Genomic DNA, 18,575 nt, shown 5'->3' on the forward strand with positions numbered 1-18,575 from the left:
AAAAACACAGGTTGGTCATTTCAGTTACCACTATCCGTCTTTGCGCAAGGCCACGTTCGATAGGTTGATTTCGTTCCTTTCCTTCTCCTTAGTAAAAGTGTGTCGATCGTTCTGTCGGGCAAAAAAGGGGATAAAAGAAAAGAAAAGAAAAGGTAATAACAAGATGTGGAATAACTCTGTTCTAGGCATTTTGACATTTCCCGTAAAAAACGACGTTGGAATCATGATGTTATTCACTCATTTCCCGCGTGAAACACGTTTCAAACAAACTTTTACTGCTTTTTGAATCGATATAGAGTTTCGGTGAAGCAAAGTTTATTTACTGGGTGTTTAAGTACATCCCATCTTATGGTTGTAATACCAGCATTGCATGTTCATTTGTCTTTATGTATAGTACGCTTGCCTAGTAAACTATTACCTTTAAACGAAACGCAACAAGGCTTCAAATAGTTCAGTCTTTTATCATTTACGTCACGATTTTGGTCTCTGAAAGCAACAAGGAACTGAAGTTCAAGATTCCTAGCTACACTGAATAGATGACTCGACGGAAGAAATTAAAAGAAAGAAAAAGCATCGTCCAGGTCAGTTGGTGAGCTCGTCAAGTGTAAACCCAGTTGCCTATAGTTCAATTTACAGTTAAAGAAACTTTATGCTACTAAGACCCCTTCCCCTATCACTCCCGGAGTCCATAGGGAAATGCTTTTCCTATGCTGTGACCATTCAAATGAAACTCTCTTAGTCAACAATATATTCTTAGTTTTACAAAATATATATTTTTTAATTTCGGGGAACAATGTTAATTAAAGGGGTTAAGAGATATTTATTGTGCAAACCTGAGAACACAGTGGTGCTCATGATCCACAGCTTCCATTGACAGTATGCGTATCAAAACGAAAAATAAAATTCACTTCGACCGTTGAAAGTTCACTGAGTCATGCTGATGCGTGCGAATGGGGATACGCACGGGTAGCCCAAAAAGCTGTACACAGGCTAAGCACGGATGGAATAAATTATCGCTATAGCGACAATATATTGAGTTCTAACCGAAGAGTCTAGGCAAACATGGCAAATGTTTATTTTACTTGTAAAACCTCAATCGATAGATTTTTTTGACATCCGTAGCAAAGAAATCTGTTTATAATCTGTATAAATCAAAGGGAAGAATTTGCGCAAACAGAGGAGCAATCCTTTTTTATACTTCGGTTCACACTGTTAACAAGTTACGAAGACCATAAACTATCTATTCGGCGCAGAGGGTTTATTTATATTTCAGTAGATCATGGAGACTTGTAATTGTTTGGTACAATTTCGTATTCTCCGTGATCCTGAGCCGTCGGGGAATGATCAGAGATCTTGTCAGGATAACATGTTTGATTCAACTACAGGATTACGTGTGAAATACTGGATAATTATGATAAAGTTATATTGGGTTCTTTGTGAAGAAAGGCTAAGAAGTTTCACGCTTTCTCCCCTTAGAAACAGGAACATTCATTTAAATGGAGTTAACAAATTAGTGTAATAAACAGAACTTCATCTTGTTTACGGAATAGACGTATCCTCGAGTGGTCACTCGAGTTTTAAGAGGGAGCAATAGATATAAAAATCAATGTTGCCTTCAAGAGTGGTGACGTGAATTGTTAGACCCACGCGCAGTCAAACTGCCTCGAATATATTTGCCTCCATTACAGAAACTGTGAGACATACCTTCAACTTCTCCTCTGAAAACATAATTAGTGGACAAAGTATGAATTTTATGCATCCTTCTCTGCGTTTCTTGCCTTTTTCTAGGCGCACGCCATGCCCTTTGAGAGGTATTGCACTCAGTGTTGCGATAACATTTCGATTAAGGAACTGGCTGCTTGATTAATGAAGATCACACGGGACTCACTTAACAACACATGTGTTGTTTAAGCGGAGTAATGAAATGATTTGTGTTTTTAATTTACATCTTTTAAAATAATTCCTTAGGGAAATGAAAGTCAATTTGAAATGTAGAATGAGAGATGGCAAATATAGCGACGGCCAAAGAGGTGTAAACGTGCAATTAGCCGGTTAATAACGAGGGCAATGAGAAAATTATTTGAGATTTACTCATAGACCAGATAAAACAAACTTATAATTTAGACTTGAAGAACATATCGATTGATCAATGCGTTAACATTGTTCTGGTCTTAAGTTCTGCTTACGTATTTTTTTTAACACTCTTCTACATACCTATACAATATCACAATTCAATGATCCTTCAATTTACGACTTATACCGTGCTAGTTTTGTAACTAAAACAGAAACAAAGAACTTTATGAAAATACCGAAAAGGATGTCAGTTGGTTTTGCAGAAATTTCAGTGTTGGTTAGCTAATATTGTGTGGGTGTCGTTTTGATCTTTTGCTTTGCGTTATTTGGTGTAAGTTAGCGATCATTGCCACCAAGAAGAAACTGAAGGAAAAAGAAACAATGGGCAAGACGGCTACGTACAAGCAGAAAAAAGCGTACTGGTTTATCATGAAGTGGTTTAGCTGAGTGTACAGTTAAAACCTCAGCCAACCTTGGTTAAGTTTTCATTTTCCATGACCAGAAATATTTAAAATCAATATGATAAAATTGACAATTAAAAGTCCATTTGTACCTAATAAGTTGTAAATGTGTACCATTAGAACATAATGACTATTATCATGCGTTTTTTCAAATTGCACGTTGATCCACGTTCAATATCCCTCAGACGATTTGACCAATAGTCATATGCTTGTCGCGTCTTTTTTGTCGCGCGTTTTCCGTCCAACCGTCGGTTTTCAACGAATTCGAAATCGTCGCATATCAAGAATCGTTTTGCGTAATAACGCCACCAGCGAGCTCGAATAACAACGACTTTGACGGCACATCTGAGGCCCCGCCAACATGTATCCGGATATTTTTGAATCCGCAACTTTTTCTTTCCAGATACGGCTTCCGTCCACACGAAACTGGTTAATCCGGCATGCGAATCCGCTCTCTAGAGTGGAAATATTTTTTATGATACGCTTTGAATCCGGAATCGTGTGCACGGTAAATCCGGATATTATTTTATCCGGTGACTTAGCAAGATCGAGCCCAGTTCTTTACCGTGAATTCTGTACTCAAGATGGCAGCCTCGTTCCCAGGTGCTCTCAAGGCAGAGCAAGATGCAAATTTCGCGCGCTTTATGACGCATGTTCTGTTGCCAATATTCCCAGAGGAGTTCTGGGTAATCCGGATACGTGTCGGATACTTGTGGACGGGCAAATTCGATTTGCATACCGGATACGTGTGGACGTAAGAATTTTTTAATCCGGAAAGAAAAAGTTTTGGATTCAAAATTATCCCGAACTGTCGGCCAGATTCCCTTGGGTTTATATATTTAGTTGTCCAGATAGAAGGAGGCTAATTTTGACAAAAAGAAGGTTTCTAACTTTTATTGACTTCTAAACATGGCAATTTAACATTCAAAATAATAATTTGTACAATCGAGTAATTCTATCCGCATAATTTTACATTGATGCAGGGTGCGGGGAAGGGCAAGGGAGGACACAAGAACAAAACTGACACCCACAAAGCCTTTCTTTAAAATATTACAAAAAATTATTGATTTTCTAAAAATTCAATTAACAGGAAGTACAAACTGTTCAGCCGTTCAAATAAAAGCTATTCTACATTCTCAAATTCAACTTATTATTTATTTGATTTACGACTTCGTCGCTGCTCTGTTGTTCAAACACATAACACTGTCTTGAATGACATCACATGTTAAGGTTGCTCCAGGACATATCATAGGGTCTGAAATAAGAAAGCAAGATGGCATAACAATGAGTAACTGCCTCAACGCCGGGAGGGGGTGGGGGGTGGGCGGTTGCAGGTAGGTCACGAGTGACGAGTGTTCAGGCCGTTGCCGTTGGACTCGCGTTCAGGCAGAGGTTTTGGTTAGGGTCTCGCTCTCCCACCTAATGGATTTGTGTGGTTGTGCAGAGCTCAACTCCCCATCCAACTAGAAAACTCCCACAGACACAAAAATTGACATCGAGCTCTGGTTTGTGGCCTGAAATAGTTTTTTTTTCTTTCGAGAAATTCACCGACCGTGCTTGTTTACCCACCCCCACCCCTCTCAAAAGCGGTCAATAAATCCTCCTCGGTTTATATTTTTGTACTGGCACTCGACGATTGCTAAAGTCAGTGAAAAGGTCTTTGGCCAGACAGGGGCCAATATGATTTGACATCACAGAGTGTAGGGGCTGCAATTGGCACATCCGACAGAGTTCTTGACTACTGAGACTGCACTCACCGTTCAGTTGTAGATGGTTTTCCCCGGGCTCCTCTATAGTCATGGGTGTACTCGGTCTGCCAGTGAAGAGCAGGAGTCTGGGCTAAAAACATAAACAATAGCAAAACCGATATTATTTTTAAATAAGCTAGCCTTGAGCCAAATGTGATACACGCGAGCAAATTATTCGACGTCTTGTACGCTAAAACACGTCATTTTATACTCCTCACAGCCAAACTAGACTCATTCTCATGCCACGGATTTCGCGGGGCAGAAAGGGAATATATTTTATTACCTTGATAAAAGCGCACGATTAAGAACGCCATTATAACAGAACCCATACTGATTAAAGAAGCTCTAAAGTTGCAATTTTGCGAGAAAAATGTTCGAGTTTAATGGTACGTCAACCTTGAAATAGTGAATTTTCCATATACCAATGAGAAAATTCATTAACTCAGTGCAGTAACATATAGCTGCGCATTCTTCCTAGAGAGAAGGAAAATAAATTTCTCTTCCAAGTACCAACCTACCTTTGGAGTCCGGCCTGAAGCGATCTGTTTTCCATGCAGTTCTTGGTTTGTAGTTTGGAAGTTCTGAAATTGTAAAACAGACGTGAACCCGAAGATTGGTACTCGTAGCTTACTCGTGATTGTTTTTAAAACACTAAGTTTCCAACTTTTAGCTTGTTAAATGGAGTTTCTTTCACGGCGTCTAATGATTTAGATACAAAATTGATGGGAGTAGTTGTTGCACCCATGTTCAGGGGAAAGGATAAATTTGTGGATAGGTTCCATTGAGCCGGTTTCTAAATCTATAATGGCCATCTTTATCGCGGTACCTTGTAGAAAATTCAAGCTTACTCAGCGCCAATTGATTTGATTGCTGCTTTTGAATCGGTTCCACTACCCTCCGAGCAGAGGTTTCTCTCTTGCATGGCTTTTAGCGTTTACGAAGTCGTTCGCATGGCTTGTGGTGTTGCGTTGTGGGTTTGTTTACGCCCGGTGAAACAAACCAACTACGCGACAGAGAGGCTTCGCGAACGACTTTGTAAATGCTAAAAGCAATGCAAGAGAGAAACCTCTGCTCGCAAGGTACTGTTGTACCTGAACCTGTGTGTGAAACGTTTTTAAGCCACGCCCACAAAACGAGATACCACTGGTCAGTGTCGCTAAGAAGTCACCTGAGACATGCGCGCGCAACCAAAGCGTTCAGATTTCCCCCCATGGCGGCCCATGGCAAATAAATCTACTTCAGGAGCCATCGCCAAGGGAACGAGGAACTCCTCGCCAGAACAACTCGATGAAGATGACGCACTTACTGAACCCGCGATCGATGACATCGACTCGCTGTTGAGTATCCTGAATTATTAGAATGGAAACATCTATCGCATGGCAAGTTCGATGACGGCCACGCGCGAATTCTTGGTGTCTTTGCGCAGCAGCCCTTGAGGGAAGTTTCAAGAATTTCATTCTTTTAGAGCAGCCACCCCGGAAACAGAGATTGGAAGCAAGGGAAGGAATATATAGCATCCCACGCAGACGTTCTTAGGGGTTCGTCACGCGTTCCTGCCCAGTGACGAACCCCCTAAGAACGTCTGCGTAGGAGGCTAGGGAATGTAAAGCCTAATAGTGAAGCCTATAAAAAAAACACAGCTTAAGGCTTCATAGCGATGAAGTCGGACTATGCTAGCTGCCAAATACATTGCTTTGCTATCTCATGGCAGTTTTCCTTACCTAGCGGTTTCGCGTTGAAGACTGAGTTATATGTCGTTGTAAACCAGCGGTTTTTGTTGTGTTGTAGAATGTTCGGCGCGGACTGCGATTCCCGGATGGGCGGGAGATTTAGTGACGGGATGTTTTTCCACACCACGTATGACTACAAAGAGTATAATAACAAACAATCTGCCGGTTAGAATCTGGTCACCGGCTACAAGAATTGTGGCGCTGTGCATGAATCTGGCCTTCTTTTCAGACAGCGGATTTCTTTATTGAATTCACGGCCTGATCATTTCTTTAGCTTTTGAGCGCTCAAAAAGCGCTTATAAGCCGGGTCTAACTAGGTCTAACTAGAAAGTGCGTACTTTAATTGACATTTATTAGGCTTGATTTTTTATAATCGTTGCTCTCTACCTTCAGATTGCTGCATTGACAGAGGAAAGCGTAGTAAACAAGCAGAACATATAGTGGGAGCTTGGTGTACACTGGCAAATCTTTTCCGGGTCTAAGGGTATATTACTATCCCCTTGGTCGACCTTCTTTATCATCTAAAAAACGTATTTTATTTACCCGCCAGGGAACGCCATATCAACGTGGGCATCCGAGCCACTCGAAGGCCTAGCCATTTCCAGGGTAAAGGCATTGCCTGCACTGATTTCTCAGCCAATTTTAGACCCTAAGCTGGTTTCGGGTAGGTTCGGGGATCGGGGACTTCCCGCTTTGCAGTCATGCGCTCTACGCGGAATGAGCTAATGCTGCCGTGGTCTAAGATCTGGTTAAATCTGGTTTGGACTGAGTAATTACCTTGTCTGGGTATTGGTAAGGGTCGATCAAGGCAGCATGTGGGTTGTTCTTTCGATGAACTGATGAAGGATACACATTGTGACGACAGTAACCTAACTGAGGGGTTCTGAATGTGGACTTGTAATGACTAGACTCAAAAGGCCAACCAGATGGGAGGTGCTCGGCGGTCCTCATTCTGAGAAAAAAAATGAAAGAATGCGTAGGTTAAACAGTTAGCTATGTTTACTAGGAGCAAGAGAAAAACATGCACTCTTACTTGGAGTCAATAAACTTTTGTGTGATTGGCTGTGAAGTCTGCCGCAGGTAAATACATGTAACAGTGCTAAAGCCTGTTGAAGGACCTTCTATTATCTCTCAAGAGATCATCGAGCACGCACATAGAAATTAAATCTGCGGGAAATTCATTGCATGCTAGCACAACGGGTGGGAGTGAGTAAATGAGAAAATAGGTCTAGCGCGTTAGCTTCACGCCCGTCGACCATGTCTTTGGACACGCTAGCTTTCCCTGTTTCCTAAACGGTCGACTGTGGCACCGTTCGATCGCTCTGTTGTCTGATTGAAGGTACTCATGCTTATACCGAAGTGACTTAAGGTATAGTTGGTAAAGGGTTCCCTCTACAAACTATGCTAGCAAAAAAGCAGTCTTCCCGTGAGCGATATGCCTCTCCGCGGTACTCAGCCTTGCTGTGCAGGTGAGGCAGGTGGTTCTAAATTTGACCAAATTTCGTGTCTGTAGATTGAATCTTAATGTAAGACTATTCATAAGCTTACTGAATTATGCCTTTGTTTGATGATTTTTATTTTTGTTGTACAAGCTAAGAAATTTCTTAGTGCGTGTTTTAGGTGTTTCTGGGTCGGCGGCATGAACCTTTTCTGAATTCAGCTGTTTAAATCATAAGCAGTTTTTTTTCCTAAGGTATTCGAAAGTCTCTCAGTCTCATTGTTCACCTCACACTGTAATTTTGAAACTCAAAGTCATCCCGATCCCAAGTCTAACTCAACAACTATTCTGTACCACCTCAGTTTCTGCAGTTGCCAGAAGCCCATCACTGGGGTCACTCCCCCGCAGTTACTTATGGGTTCATCAGCTTCGCTTTAATTTTACGTGCAAAAGTGTTTTCAGATAAAAATTCAACCTGAAAAGACGGAATGAAATTGCCCTAATATCTAAGCGAGAGGTGGTGGTTACCCGCAGGTTTCGTTTGGTGCTCGTGCAGTTCTTCACGGATTTCACGTGCGTGACTGGGGATGAATCACTGAAGTGACCATCAGTTGAAGAGGAAGTTGAAAGGTGTCGTTTAGAGTTTGAAGTCACGATTTTGGCAAAGTAGGGCATAATATGGATCAAGAAGTGTAACAGTTCTCAAATGGGTCTCGTAACTTAGTTTCGGAATACTTAGGCAAAAGCCATGACAAAGAAGACGACTCTAAAGACACTAAGACAGCGCTGCTCAGACTTGGTGAGACACTTCACTTCATCACTGGGATTCTCTACCTGCTCAAAGGTAACTAAAATTGGGTCATATTACGTATGCTTGCCGCGAGCGACTCCCAATATGCTCGTTATACTACCGCAACATACAGAATATTATAAATGGGAAACAGAAAATTTACAGAAGCAAAAAAAAAAAGAAGTAATTAACCGGATTATATTAGTAAACAGTACCGGACGGGTATACGTGTGTAACATGACATCCGCTTATTTTAGCGTCACATTTCAAGTTACGCTTAGAGCTTGATCGTTTATTCATTGATATCCTAGCGCAGTAGTATATTTTACCTTTGTGGATACGCTGGTGAACCAGTAGCGCCCACATAATCTCTGGCATAAGTCGTCCATGGAAACTGCTTCTTTCTTATTCCAGACGCTATAAATGTAAATCAACAAACAATCAATATAATTAGATGGATTAATTCGCACACTGGCAATGACACATACGGTCGTCATGCCCGCACTAGCATTTGACAATCGAACTTAGAGTTCACTTATAAAGATTTCTTACGGAAAGCCAGCCGATATCTTGTACAAACCTGTTCCGGGCGTCTGTGGTTCTGTTCCCCATGGTGGATTTTTCACGTTGCTTGCCACGGGAGAAGTTATTCCTCTTTCCTCCGGCATATTTTTGCTGCTCACTTGATGTCAAGAAGGAATACAATGATAAACAGCTGCGATGACTTTCGCCGCTTTCAGCTCAAGAAGCAATGGAAAAGAACTTCATTGACTCAGTGTCTTGTTGTTGAGAAGAGATTCTTGATCAATGACTCAACTTATAAACTGCCTGATCATAAAATTCTCATCAGATGTTTGTAACAACGATGCTCTTGAATAAAGTAATTTATTCTTTTCGAATCATTAAACATGAAGGTCACTTCTTATTGGACAGCGGTTGCCAAGCGACAGTGTTACTTTGCATCAGCTTCACCCTATTTCGCATAGATTATCACTGGGAATTGAACATAAAATTGTTGAAAAATTGAAGTAGAGCACTTGAAAACAAGCATAGACGAGCAAAATTTTTGACGGATGTAAAATTAAAATGTTTCATAATTTTCTCGTGATAACTATTGTGTCTCGTCAGACAAGACAGTCAATTTAGGCACTTGACGGTCAAAAGATTACTTTTCGCGGAACGAAAAGGGTTTCTCTAGCATGTGAAGGCAAGACAGGAGAGGAAAATTCATTTCTGTCCCTTTGCTCATGAATTGTTTTGGCCTTATTCCGGCCCAACTCGCCCCATATAAGGGAATCCAGATTCCGGAATCTGGGAATTTTATCTGGAGGAATCCGGAACCCTGGGTCTTGAAATCCGAAATACAACTCAAGGAATCCGGAATTTCACTAACGATTGGAATTCGGCTGATCCAAGTTCCAATGACAAAGAGTCCGGGATCCAGTATCTGGAATCCCGCAATTCACGGTGTAGAATCCAGAAATCAAGACTTTCTTGGATTCTCTTACATGGGGCGATCCAGCTGAAAGGCCTTTTCACAAGCTATAAATAAGATAAAGCAAGGAGACGTGCGGTAATAGCCGAGGTTACGACTGCGACACAGGCTACGCGTTAACTGAAGAGTTTGGTTCGCCTAAAATGACTGATAAGAATTTCATTCCAAAAGAACTTCATGTTAAGTTACGGCACTTGACGCAAAAGAAGTTACTGATATGAAGAAACTGAGGCGCCCGAGACAATCGGTTTTTTTCAGGCGGGCTATGCAGCCTCAACTTTGTTCGTACAGTTGCCTGAATGACTTGTCAATTTATTCACTGTTGTTTTTAGACAATAATCTTTATCTAATTGGGGTGGGGGGGACGCCCTACAAAACTTTATAAATAGGTTAAAAGATCTTTGCTTGCAAAGTTGATGCTTTTCAATTAATTATACCGGTAAAAGCTAGAAAGCAAGGGCAGACATGAAGGGTCTGGAGAGAGGAAAAGGAAGATCGTGGAGCATGTTTACAGCTGGCTTGTTCCTGACGTTCAGATAGTAGAACGTGGGCGAAAAACTGATGAGGAAAAAAAAAGAGGGGAAACTAGAGAGGGGAAAGGGGAGGGAACCCTTGAAGGTTCCTTCTCCCTCCTCCCAGTCTCCCCTCGTTTTCCCCCTCGTTTTTTACTCGTCCAACACCATCTGAACACCGCACTCTATCTACTATCTGAACGCCTTAAACAGGCTAGGTTACAGCTCTCGTTCACAGTTGGCTCTTAGTAAAATGGTTTAGACCACCTCAAGGCGAAAGAAGACCAACAAAAGACCGGATGAGACAGTCATCCTTAGATCACGAGATATGGGATATATTGTCACGATCTTTTTAAAAATATAAAAAAAAATCTTTTGTGGTTGCCCCTGAGGCCAAAGGAAACAAATGTCAAAACATGAAATAGCAGCTATAACTGCACGTGATCGGAAGGAGGTTCCGATCTGGTAGTCAGCCAGGCACCGTTGATTGTATAAAAATATTTACAGTGAGTATCATATGCGTCTGTGGTAACCAATGCATATCACTTTAAAGTCGAAGTATGAATCATTGTCTCTGGGAATCATAACGTTATTATTCACTCGTTATTACGTTACTTCGCTGTATTGCTGGCTGTGTCTGGAGAATAAATCGTCCCTCCCAGCTTACTTCATTTTCCACGATCAACTAAAGGTTGTCAGAATTCCAACAGACTGATACGTCCTCTATTTATTATTGGCCTACTTTATGGGAGTTTTTTTAGAGAAAACAGCGCCTTGATTTAATCCGCGGACGTGACTTGGTAAAAAATAACAAGACTTCAAGACTTCACACGCCAGCTGGCCCATGGACTAACAAGACGTATTCATCAAGGTAAGCCGACTTAGCTGATAATCCGGAAGATGACTGTTTACGGTGGAACGGACCGTGCCGCGATTTTTCTTTCTGAGTGAACGACCGCGTACTGTTTAGGTGCGACCAAAATGACTTGAATAACGCACTTGAAGCAAAACAGGTTAGAGGGTGACAGAGCTCATAGAGGCGGCGAGAACGCGGGGATTTGAACCGGGCCACATTGGTAGGAGGCGAGTGCTCTCACCACCGCGCCACCCTTGTACTAGCGCTTTATATTTAGCGCGAAGTAAATAATAATTTGTCATGAGGTCTCTAACACATGAAAATTAGAGGCTCTTAATTTACATGCTCTTCTCCACAAGCTTCAATCCAGTTTACATCATGCACCGTTCTCATGTAAAAATTATAACGATAATAATAAGGGACTGTTCGTTATTTATGCCTAAGGGGGGGCCGGTGTTTAGAGTGGGGGGATAAAATTTCCAAAATCAATGAAAAAGGGGGGGTGTTTTTTTAAAATACAAATAAGGGAGGGGGTTAAGCTTTTAGAAACTGTTGTTTCAACACTTGTGTAGCCGTTTTGCAGACATATTTAAAAAGTTGAACTCTGTATCGAGAATTCTATTTTAATACAAAGCGCCTGGTCTTTATAGTTTGAAAAGCCAAGAAAACGTGACGTGGAGTAGCGTTATTTAAAGATTCCAATATATATTAACTTATTAAATCCCTTTACATGCAATCTGATATTTAATAATAGCATTGTTTATAATTTTTGTCTCCAGTTTCAGAAGTACATCCTCGTGATTCAATCCTTGCAATGAGCTCCTTACAAACTTCCTACCGTTGACTTCTCTCTTAAATCTGATCTTTTCTGGGCCCAAGTTAACACCGGCCCTGCAAATTCGTTTTCCTCATTTAGAGCTTCCTTCCATACTGTACGATCACAAATGACCTTGCAATGGATTTTGGTTTATCGGCAACCGGCCAGAACACGTGTTGTACGCAATTTCGCAATCGGAGGCACGTCGCGTCCTGAGGGAAAGGGGGAGGGGGTAGGGGGGGCTACATTTTGGGCCTGTCACATAAACGGGGGGGTAATTTTTTAAAATATCCACTTCCGGGGAGGGGTAAATTTTTCATATGCCTGAATTGCTTGAAAATCACTGACCCCCCCTTAGGCATAAATAACGAACAGTCCCTAAGAGCTAAAATAATGATCCAAATTGCTCAGTTTCAATGACCAAACTACTCATCTGATGACATGTGGGCCGTTTGTTTTATGGCTAGTCGAAGCAAATGACAGTAAAAGGCGCATTTCAACTCATTTCCACCTACTTATTCAAATTTTAGAATGATCCTATCACAGAAGGTTTATCATTTTAATCTCCGAAGCTTTTAGAGTCAAGTGCTGAGTCCATTAATTGTTTTCGTTTTTTTTTTTATTACTTAGAATATTCTATTTCATTTACAATTGCAATACTTTGTTATTTTTGCCAGCCAAGAGTTCTGCGCAACCGATTGTGTAAAAATCGATGTTACATTGTAAATAACTGCACCTACGCTCAGGACACTGTGTAGCATCTGTATATCTGGTCTCGGGCTGACAAAGTACATTTTCAGTTCAGGACTGGCTATTTTTGAATACTATCAATCGTTTCAAGAAAACCCGTGGTAACCTTGATCTTGCTAATCACCATCAGATGGCCACACCCGATAGCATCGCCACCTTACTTAATTTGTTTCCAATATCTAGACCACCTCCGAGATTTTCACTGTCTCTTTCAAGATGACGAAAAGAGTTTAGGTTAGTTAGCTAATGATATTTATCAAAGAAAATTTATCTTCATACATGGCATGGATTGACGTGGATATGGACTAGTCCTCCTGTGCTCGATTTTCAGTTGAATGAACAAAGGAATCAAGGGACGGGAATGAAATAGTTTTACAAGCTTTTCTGGACACAGGCCTGCCCAGAGGGAATAGTGACGAACGGGACTCATAGGTCGTTAGGTCCACAGGAAATGTTATAGGTGAGAGGAAAAGAGACTTAACCTCGACACCCCTAAGCCTCAAAATATGATTACCTTTATGCAAATTTCCCGTTGTCAATCCTCAAGTAGCAGTTGCCATCCGTCGAGTGACATCACAGGCGGCCCACACAATCTGTTTGTGTAAACGATTGTAATTGTATAGTAAATGTATTGGAGATATACCCCTAAATATGTATATGGGTCAACGTTAAATAAACGTTGCATTACCTTACATACGGTATATTGTCCTTTTGCCTCAGAAGAGGTATTATGAGCAATTTGGAGGGATTTTGATTTCTATTAAGAGGAACTAAGTAAACGGCGAAAGGGAGTGGGTTAGGAGCTGCTTTTAAGGTCTCTCCTAATTGGTTGCAGGAAACAATGACATGTCATTCTTCCAATTGTTTTAGTATTGTTTGGGGTCAGGGAAACGCACTATGACTTCTCTTCCAAGCAGCTACTACATCCGATTTAATAGCTTCTTTAGCAGGCCGAGATGCTCTGGATTGTTTTGTCGACTGGATATGTCCAACACCAAGTTTACAAAGACTAGGAGGATCAAATGGAAATGAGGCGAGGCGATCCTTACCAGGCCTCGATATTGATGCTCGATATCGTTTGCAATACCGTTTTCCACAAGACGACCCATTATAATTATTTGGAAAATTCTAGAAGCAGCCCAAGCGACTTTTCGGTTAATCATATACCGTTTTAAATGAACTTCTGTAATAAAAGATTTGTGAGGAGCACGGAAGAGATAGCTAAAGCTTCGGTAAAAGTCGTAAAACTGTCCATAGCGCTTTTTCATGCTTTTTGACAGAACAAAAGCTGACCATTCCTATCCTCGCAATGGCAAGATCACATATGTAAAGCATCTGAGTGTATCCTCTCTTGATATGTACTAAACAAAACGGACGTCCAATAAAAGTATTGTGTCGGTTGTGTCAAACCTACAATGTTTGCACCAGCACAAAGCAAAACCCATTTTTTAAAAACCATCAAACTACACATTTGTTAGAGTTAGAATAGTAGAGATAGCTTCTTCCCACCCTTCTCCTCTCTTCGCCTTATCAGATGTTCTTAACCCTATAACCCCTTAGGAAAGCTTTGTACGCAGATGGTTCGACTTCCAAGCGCCCTTTTCTTTTAAAATAGGTAAGGGATTTGACCTGAGGGCGCAGCCCTCCCGTATAAACTCACCCTTAGATCCCCTTCCCCCGAGGGGAAGAGCCACATGCACTATAAATCTTAGGCAATGTAAACCGCGTGGTAAGTCATGCGATCATGAGGAAGTGATGACTCATGTGCAAATCTTAGCAAATTTTGTAGCCTCTTATCGGATTTATTGCCTGTAAGTGGTTAGAATTTTTCCTTTTTCTTAATATACTCGTTCATGATCGCTTTGTAGTCAAAAGGAATAGTAATTGTTGGTGAGGAACAATTGACGCTGGGAATGAACTTCCTGCTGTAGTATGGAGGTGATATAATCTGTAGTTTCAGTAACCAAGAGGACCCGTAACCGAACTTACCTTAAAGGCACAACCATAGATGAGTTGAAATTCTAAGATACATATTTTTGTATTGGTGAGTCTGTTGATGTTTTTTTTTTTTTGGTTTTGTTTTCTGCGAGTTTAATGATTCGTTTTATTTCCGGGTATATATTGTAGCAAATCAACACATTGCACACTTCAAACGGGGAATTGTGCACATTTTTGTTTGATTCAGCATCTTTTATTCCGAATGAGTTCAATGAACTATTTGGAACATAAATGAATATACAAGATTTATGTTAGCCGTAAAGAAATGAGGGAAAGTCAGCAGAATTTTTTTCTCAGTTTCTAAATAGAAATTTAATCTACCCTACAAGCAGAGGTTTCTCTCTTGCATGGCTTTAGTTTTTTATAGCGTTTTACGAAGTCGTCCGCGTGGAGTTGTCTGTCACGTAGTTGATTTGACTTCTTAAACGCTAAAAGTCATGCATGATTTGCAGAACAAGGATTTGATATTTAAATCAGCATTACTGAAGTCGTCATGGTAACCTACAGGACATCTCCCGCGGTGACGTCACCCTTATTTGTACGAGCAGTTCACGACTTGCGTGACGCACAAGTGCAAATGAGGCGAATATGGAGCCAAATATGGAGAAAAAACATATTGACCTCATTGTAAGCTTCTGCACAAGCCCGAGATCTTTATTTATAAAGCTAATGATATTCAATTAACATTTATTCTAATACAATGAAATCAAAATAATTTTCCTGTACTTCTGTCTATCATCGCCGAGTTGGAAGGATAATGGGATTAGAGAGATGAAGGTCAAATCGCTTCAAGACCCTCGAGCACGTACGCGTCGGAAACTAGAGTTGTCATTACGTCGCAAGTGTCAGGTGTTTAACTCCTGTTTTCGATGGGCTTAAAGCGATTAGCAAGTTGTTATAGCTCTGCGTGGGATCTTAGGCGAGCTCATCAAAAATCAGAGAATTGCCTCTAATAGGTGTTTTTTTTTTGTTTAAAAGCAAAACAACGGAAAGTGTTTATCGGTCGGTTGCATTGGCGATAGAAGAAACAAAAATTTAATCGGTTCGTTTTCTCGTTGGGTGGTCTAAGTAATGGCAGAAAAAGGGCTTGCAGTTAGAGCGAATTTTAAGGAGCTTTTTTGAATCGGCTGCAGCGAAAACCGTCACTTTTATGAATCCGGGTTTTTTCAAACTTTGTCGCGTTTATTCCAATTCAATTTTCTTGCAGACCGCACTCAGGTTTAGAAAGGGAAAGAAAAATTAGTCTCGTTTGCGTCCTTGTCAAAACGTGAAATTTTGTATTTTTTGTATTTGCAGAGCAAATTGTTTTGCTTGATAAAAATTGCTTTTTTCCCGTTCTCGTTGCTAAAGCTCCCCACTTAATCGCTCTAATTGGGTAGACGAATGTCAGGTGGGACCTTTTATGCATCAAGTAGAGGAAAACTTGCATGCTTTGCAACAAACCAACAAAACGTAAAAATCCACCTGCCTGCCTGGTAACCTGGCTTTGTTTCGTAAGAATTGTGGTAAAAACTCAATTGAGTCTGGCGGGAAATTAAATTGCCATGAAATTGCGGCTTTTTACCAACATTGAACCGACAAGAGATCCTAAACCGCAGCTATTAAAAATTGAATCAAAATTTGTCACGGAAAAATGTAATTACTTTGGGTTAGTCCACGTACAGCTCCTAAAAGTTTTCTTCATTGGCAGCTAGTATAAATCATTTTGTATATGAAACAAAATTGACTGCCATCGTTCTTTTAAAAATACAGTACGCTAAGATATTTATTTTTTGGCAAATTCACTGGCTAAGTAATTTGCTGATATAGAATATAAAGAAGAGAATCGAAGCTCCGTTTTACGGTTTATTGTTTTCACCCCGAGCGCCATAAATTAAAATTACTTTGTGAATTATTCATAACGCATGTCTGTCATTCGCGCATGCGAGTGGAAAGTTAAAAATAATGGCTCGCTCGGCGGAGCTGAGAGATACGCAGATACACTGCCCTTGTTTCTTGGGGATGATTCATCTGTGGCTTATCTGAGCTTAAAACTGCAGCTCCACAGTTATACAAGGTATGAACGAAAGTTTATTTAACAACAAGTCAGAAAATTCCAGGTAGAAACCTTCATATCCTTGCCCGTCGAACCAGTTTAATATGGCATGGAGCATGTGTTGAATGCGAGAATGTATGGACACAGGCGAGCATGAGCAATTATTTCTAATATGGTTTGATTTAATTTTTCATGGCTTAAAACACTAGAAAACGACCCTCATGTAACGTTTTAACAAGTAGCGATGTTTGGTGATTTATATAGCATAATTATGGTTCACTACCCTCTGCCAAAGGTCTGCTGTGTTTATCTCTGTTGACATTGTCGAGGGGGTCTTCGAAAACGACTCCTCGATGGATTTTCCGGAAATATTAGTTAACAACATGTTTTTGGAATAAAACATAGTCTACGCCAACGTATTAGGAGCTAAATCTCTTTACAATGCATGATTTTCGTTTTCCAGCAAATGTAACTCAATACCGCCTATATAGTTCGATAATCGCTTGGTTATTTGGAGGGTGAAAAAAGCGTTTAGATCTGTCACATGTAGGTATAACAGCATATGTTAAAGTCAGCTGGTCTTGACAAGATTTTGCGTGAATTTTACGCCTTGGTAATTGTTCATGCTTTTCGGTGCTTCGCTCAAATCGTTTACTTTATTTACCCCAGGGAAGACTCTAAAATGGTTTACGCTGAGACCTATTGTGATGTTGTAAGACGCGTGGGTTGTTATTTTTTCATTTATTGAAGTAGTTCATCGATCGTTTAAGATTCTGTTTACAACGGCTTTTTCATTCCAATGAAGATCAAACAAGAAGAATAAAATCGATTGTCTTTGAGATCCTAATGCGACATGGCGTGATTTCTTATTGTATTCCGCCGGCGAGTGTCGATTTCTGTGACAAATCGTTCGTCTGAACCCGTTGTTGAAATCTACATACAAATGTATGTTACTAAGCATTTATGCAGTACGAAGGTTACGTCTTGTCATTGTGAGGACAAAGCACGGTAATGAATATACTCATTAACTGTAAACTTTTTATAAATAATTTCAAATCCCGAAAATTTGAATCAGTATTCATTTCGTTTTGGCGTTGATATATTTTATGGGTGCGTGTTTTCTCTTTTTTGGCAACAAAACCACCAGCACACTCTTGTTGTAAAAGTCAGCGGCAAATATTTACTGTACATGAATATAATACGCTGAAAACACAATGTTTTTTCTTGTGTATACAAGTAGATTTGATGCGCATCTTTCTTTTAAAATTTATGGAACACTTATTATTTTTTCTTAGTGGAGCGTGACAAGAACTCTTTGTTCTAGAAGGTAAACAACTATAAGTTATTGCACACTCTGTGAAATATCTTTCTCCCAAAACGTGACCTATGTTTAACTGGGGTGTAAAATATTAAATTGGCTTCTTTTCCAGCTTCACAGAATTTTTATCAGCTTAAAACGTGCTATTTTTGCTCATCAAATAAGTCACCTGTTTTCACTGATTCTTCGTACAGAACATATTTTCAATACACCCTCTGTGGCTGTTGGGGTGTTTAATATTTTATCAGATGAAGAAAAATTTTTGATCCAATTAATGTAGGTGGGAATAATAATTATACACTTTACTACCTTAAAAGGGCCTGTAGGTACAGTCATCATTGGCAGATCCAGGGAGAACTGGGAGGGCCCCCCCCTTCCTGCTGAATATACCCATCAAACCCAAGGATGTTTTAAGTAATGAAGTAACAGCTTTGAAACTGAAGTGAAATTATCAGCAAAAATTAAACTCACATAATGCACTCCCTTTTTTAATCACAGAATAGCGTACTTTATATATATTATTCATCATCAAAATTAGAAAGCTAACACAATAG

General features: G+C 40.3%; 2 protein-coding genes across 8 annotated transcripts in view; one reads left to right on the top strand and one right to left on the bottom strand.

The window, feature by feature from the left end:
• Positions 1-3,528: 3,528 nt before the first annotated feature.
• LOC140947859 (uncharacterized) lies at positions 3,529-9,138 on the bottom strand. Its single transcript, XM_073397069.1, has 7 exons — positions 8,821-9,138; positions 8,570-8,657; positions 6,790-6,964; positions 6,004-6,145; positions 4,801-4,863; positions 4,292-4,373; positions 3,529-3,789 (listed from the first exon to the last, which is right to left on the bottom strand). The coding sequence occupies exons 1-7, from the start codon at positions 8,906-8,908 to the stop codon at positions 3,753-3,755; spliced, it is 675 nt and encodes a 224-aa protein (XP_073253170.1). The 5' UTR covers positions 8,909-9,138; the 3' UTR covers positions 3,529-3,752.
• Positions 8,063-18,575, top strand: part of LOC140947858 (kinase D-interacting substrate of 220 kDa B-like) — a 47,025-nt gene continuing 36,512 nt past the window's right edge. For 2 of the 7 annotated variants that reach the window (XM_073397060.1, XM_073397064.1), the window contains exon 1: positions 16,580-16,724. Coding sequence is in view for 1 of the 7 variants with exons in the window: in XM_073397062.1 (XP_073253163.1) it covers positions 8,199-8,294 (96 nt within the window). In the remaining 6 variants the exon portion in view is untranslated. Of the gene's footprint in view, positions 8,295-11,008; positions 11,119-14,394; positions 14,482-16,578; positions 16,725-18,575 lie in introns of those variants that run through there. The other 5 variants (XM_073397061.1, XM_073397066.1, XM_073397062.1 and 2 more) reach the window with 5 other exon arrangements.

This window comes from Porites lutea, chromosome 9, assembly GCF_958299795.1.
Source record: "Porites lutea chromosome 9, jaPorLute2.1, whole genome shotgun sequence".
Classification (NCBI taxonomy): Eukaryota; Metazoa; Cnidaria; class Anthozoa; order Scleractinia; family Poritidae; genus Porites; species Porites lutea.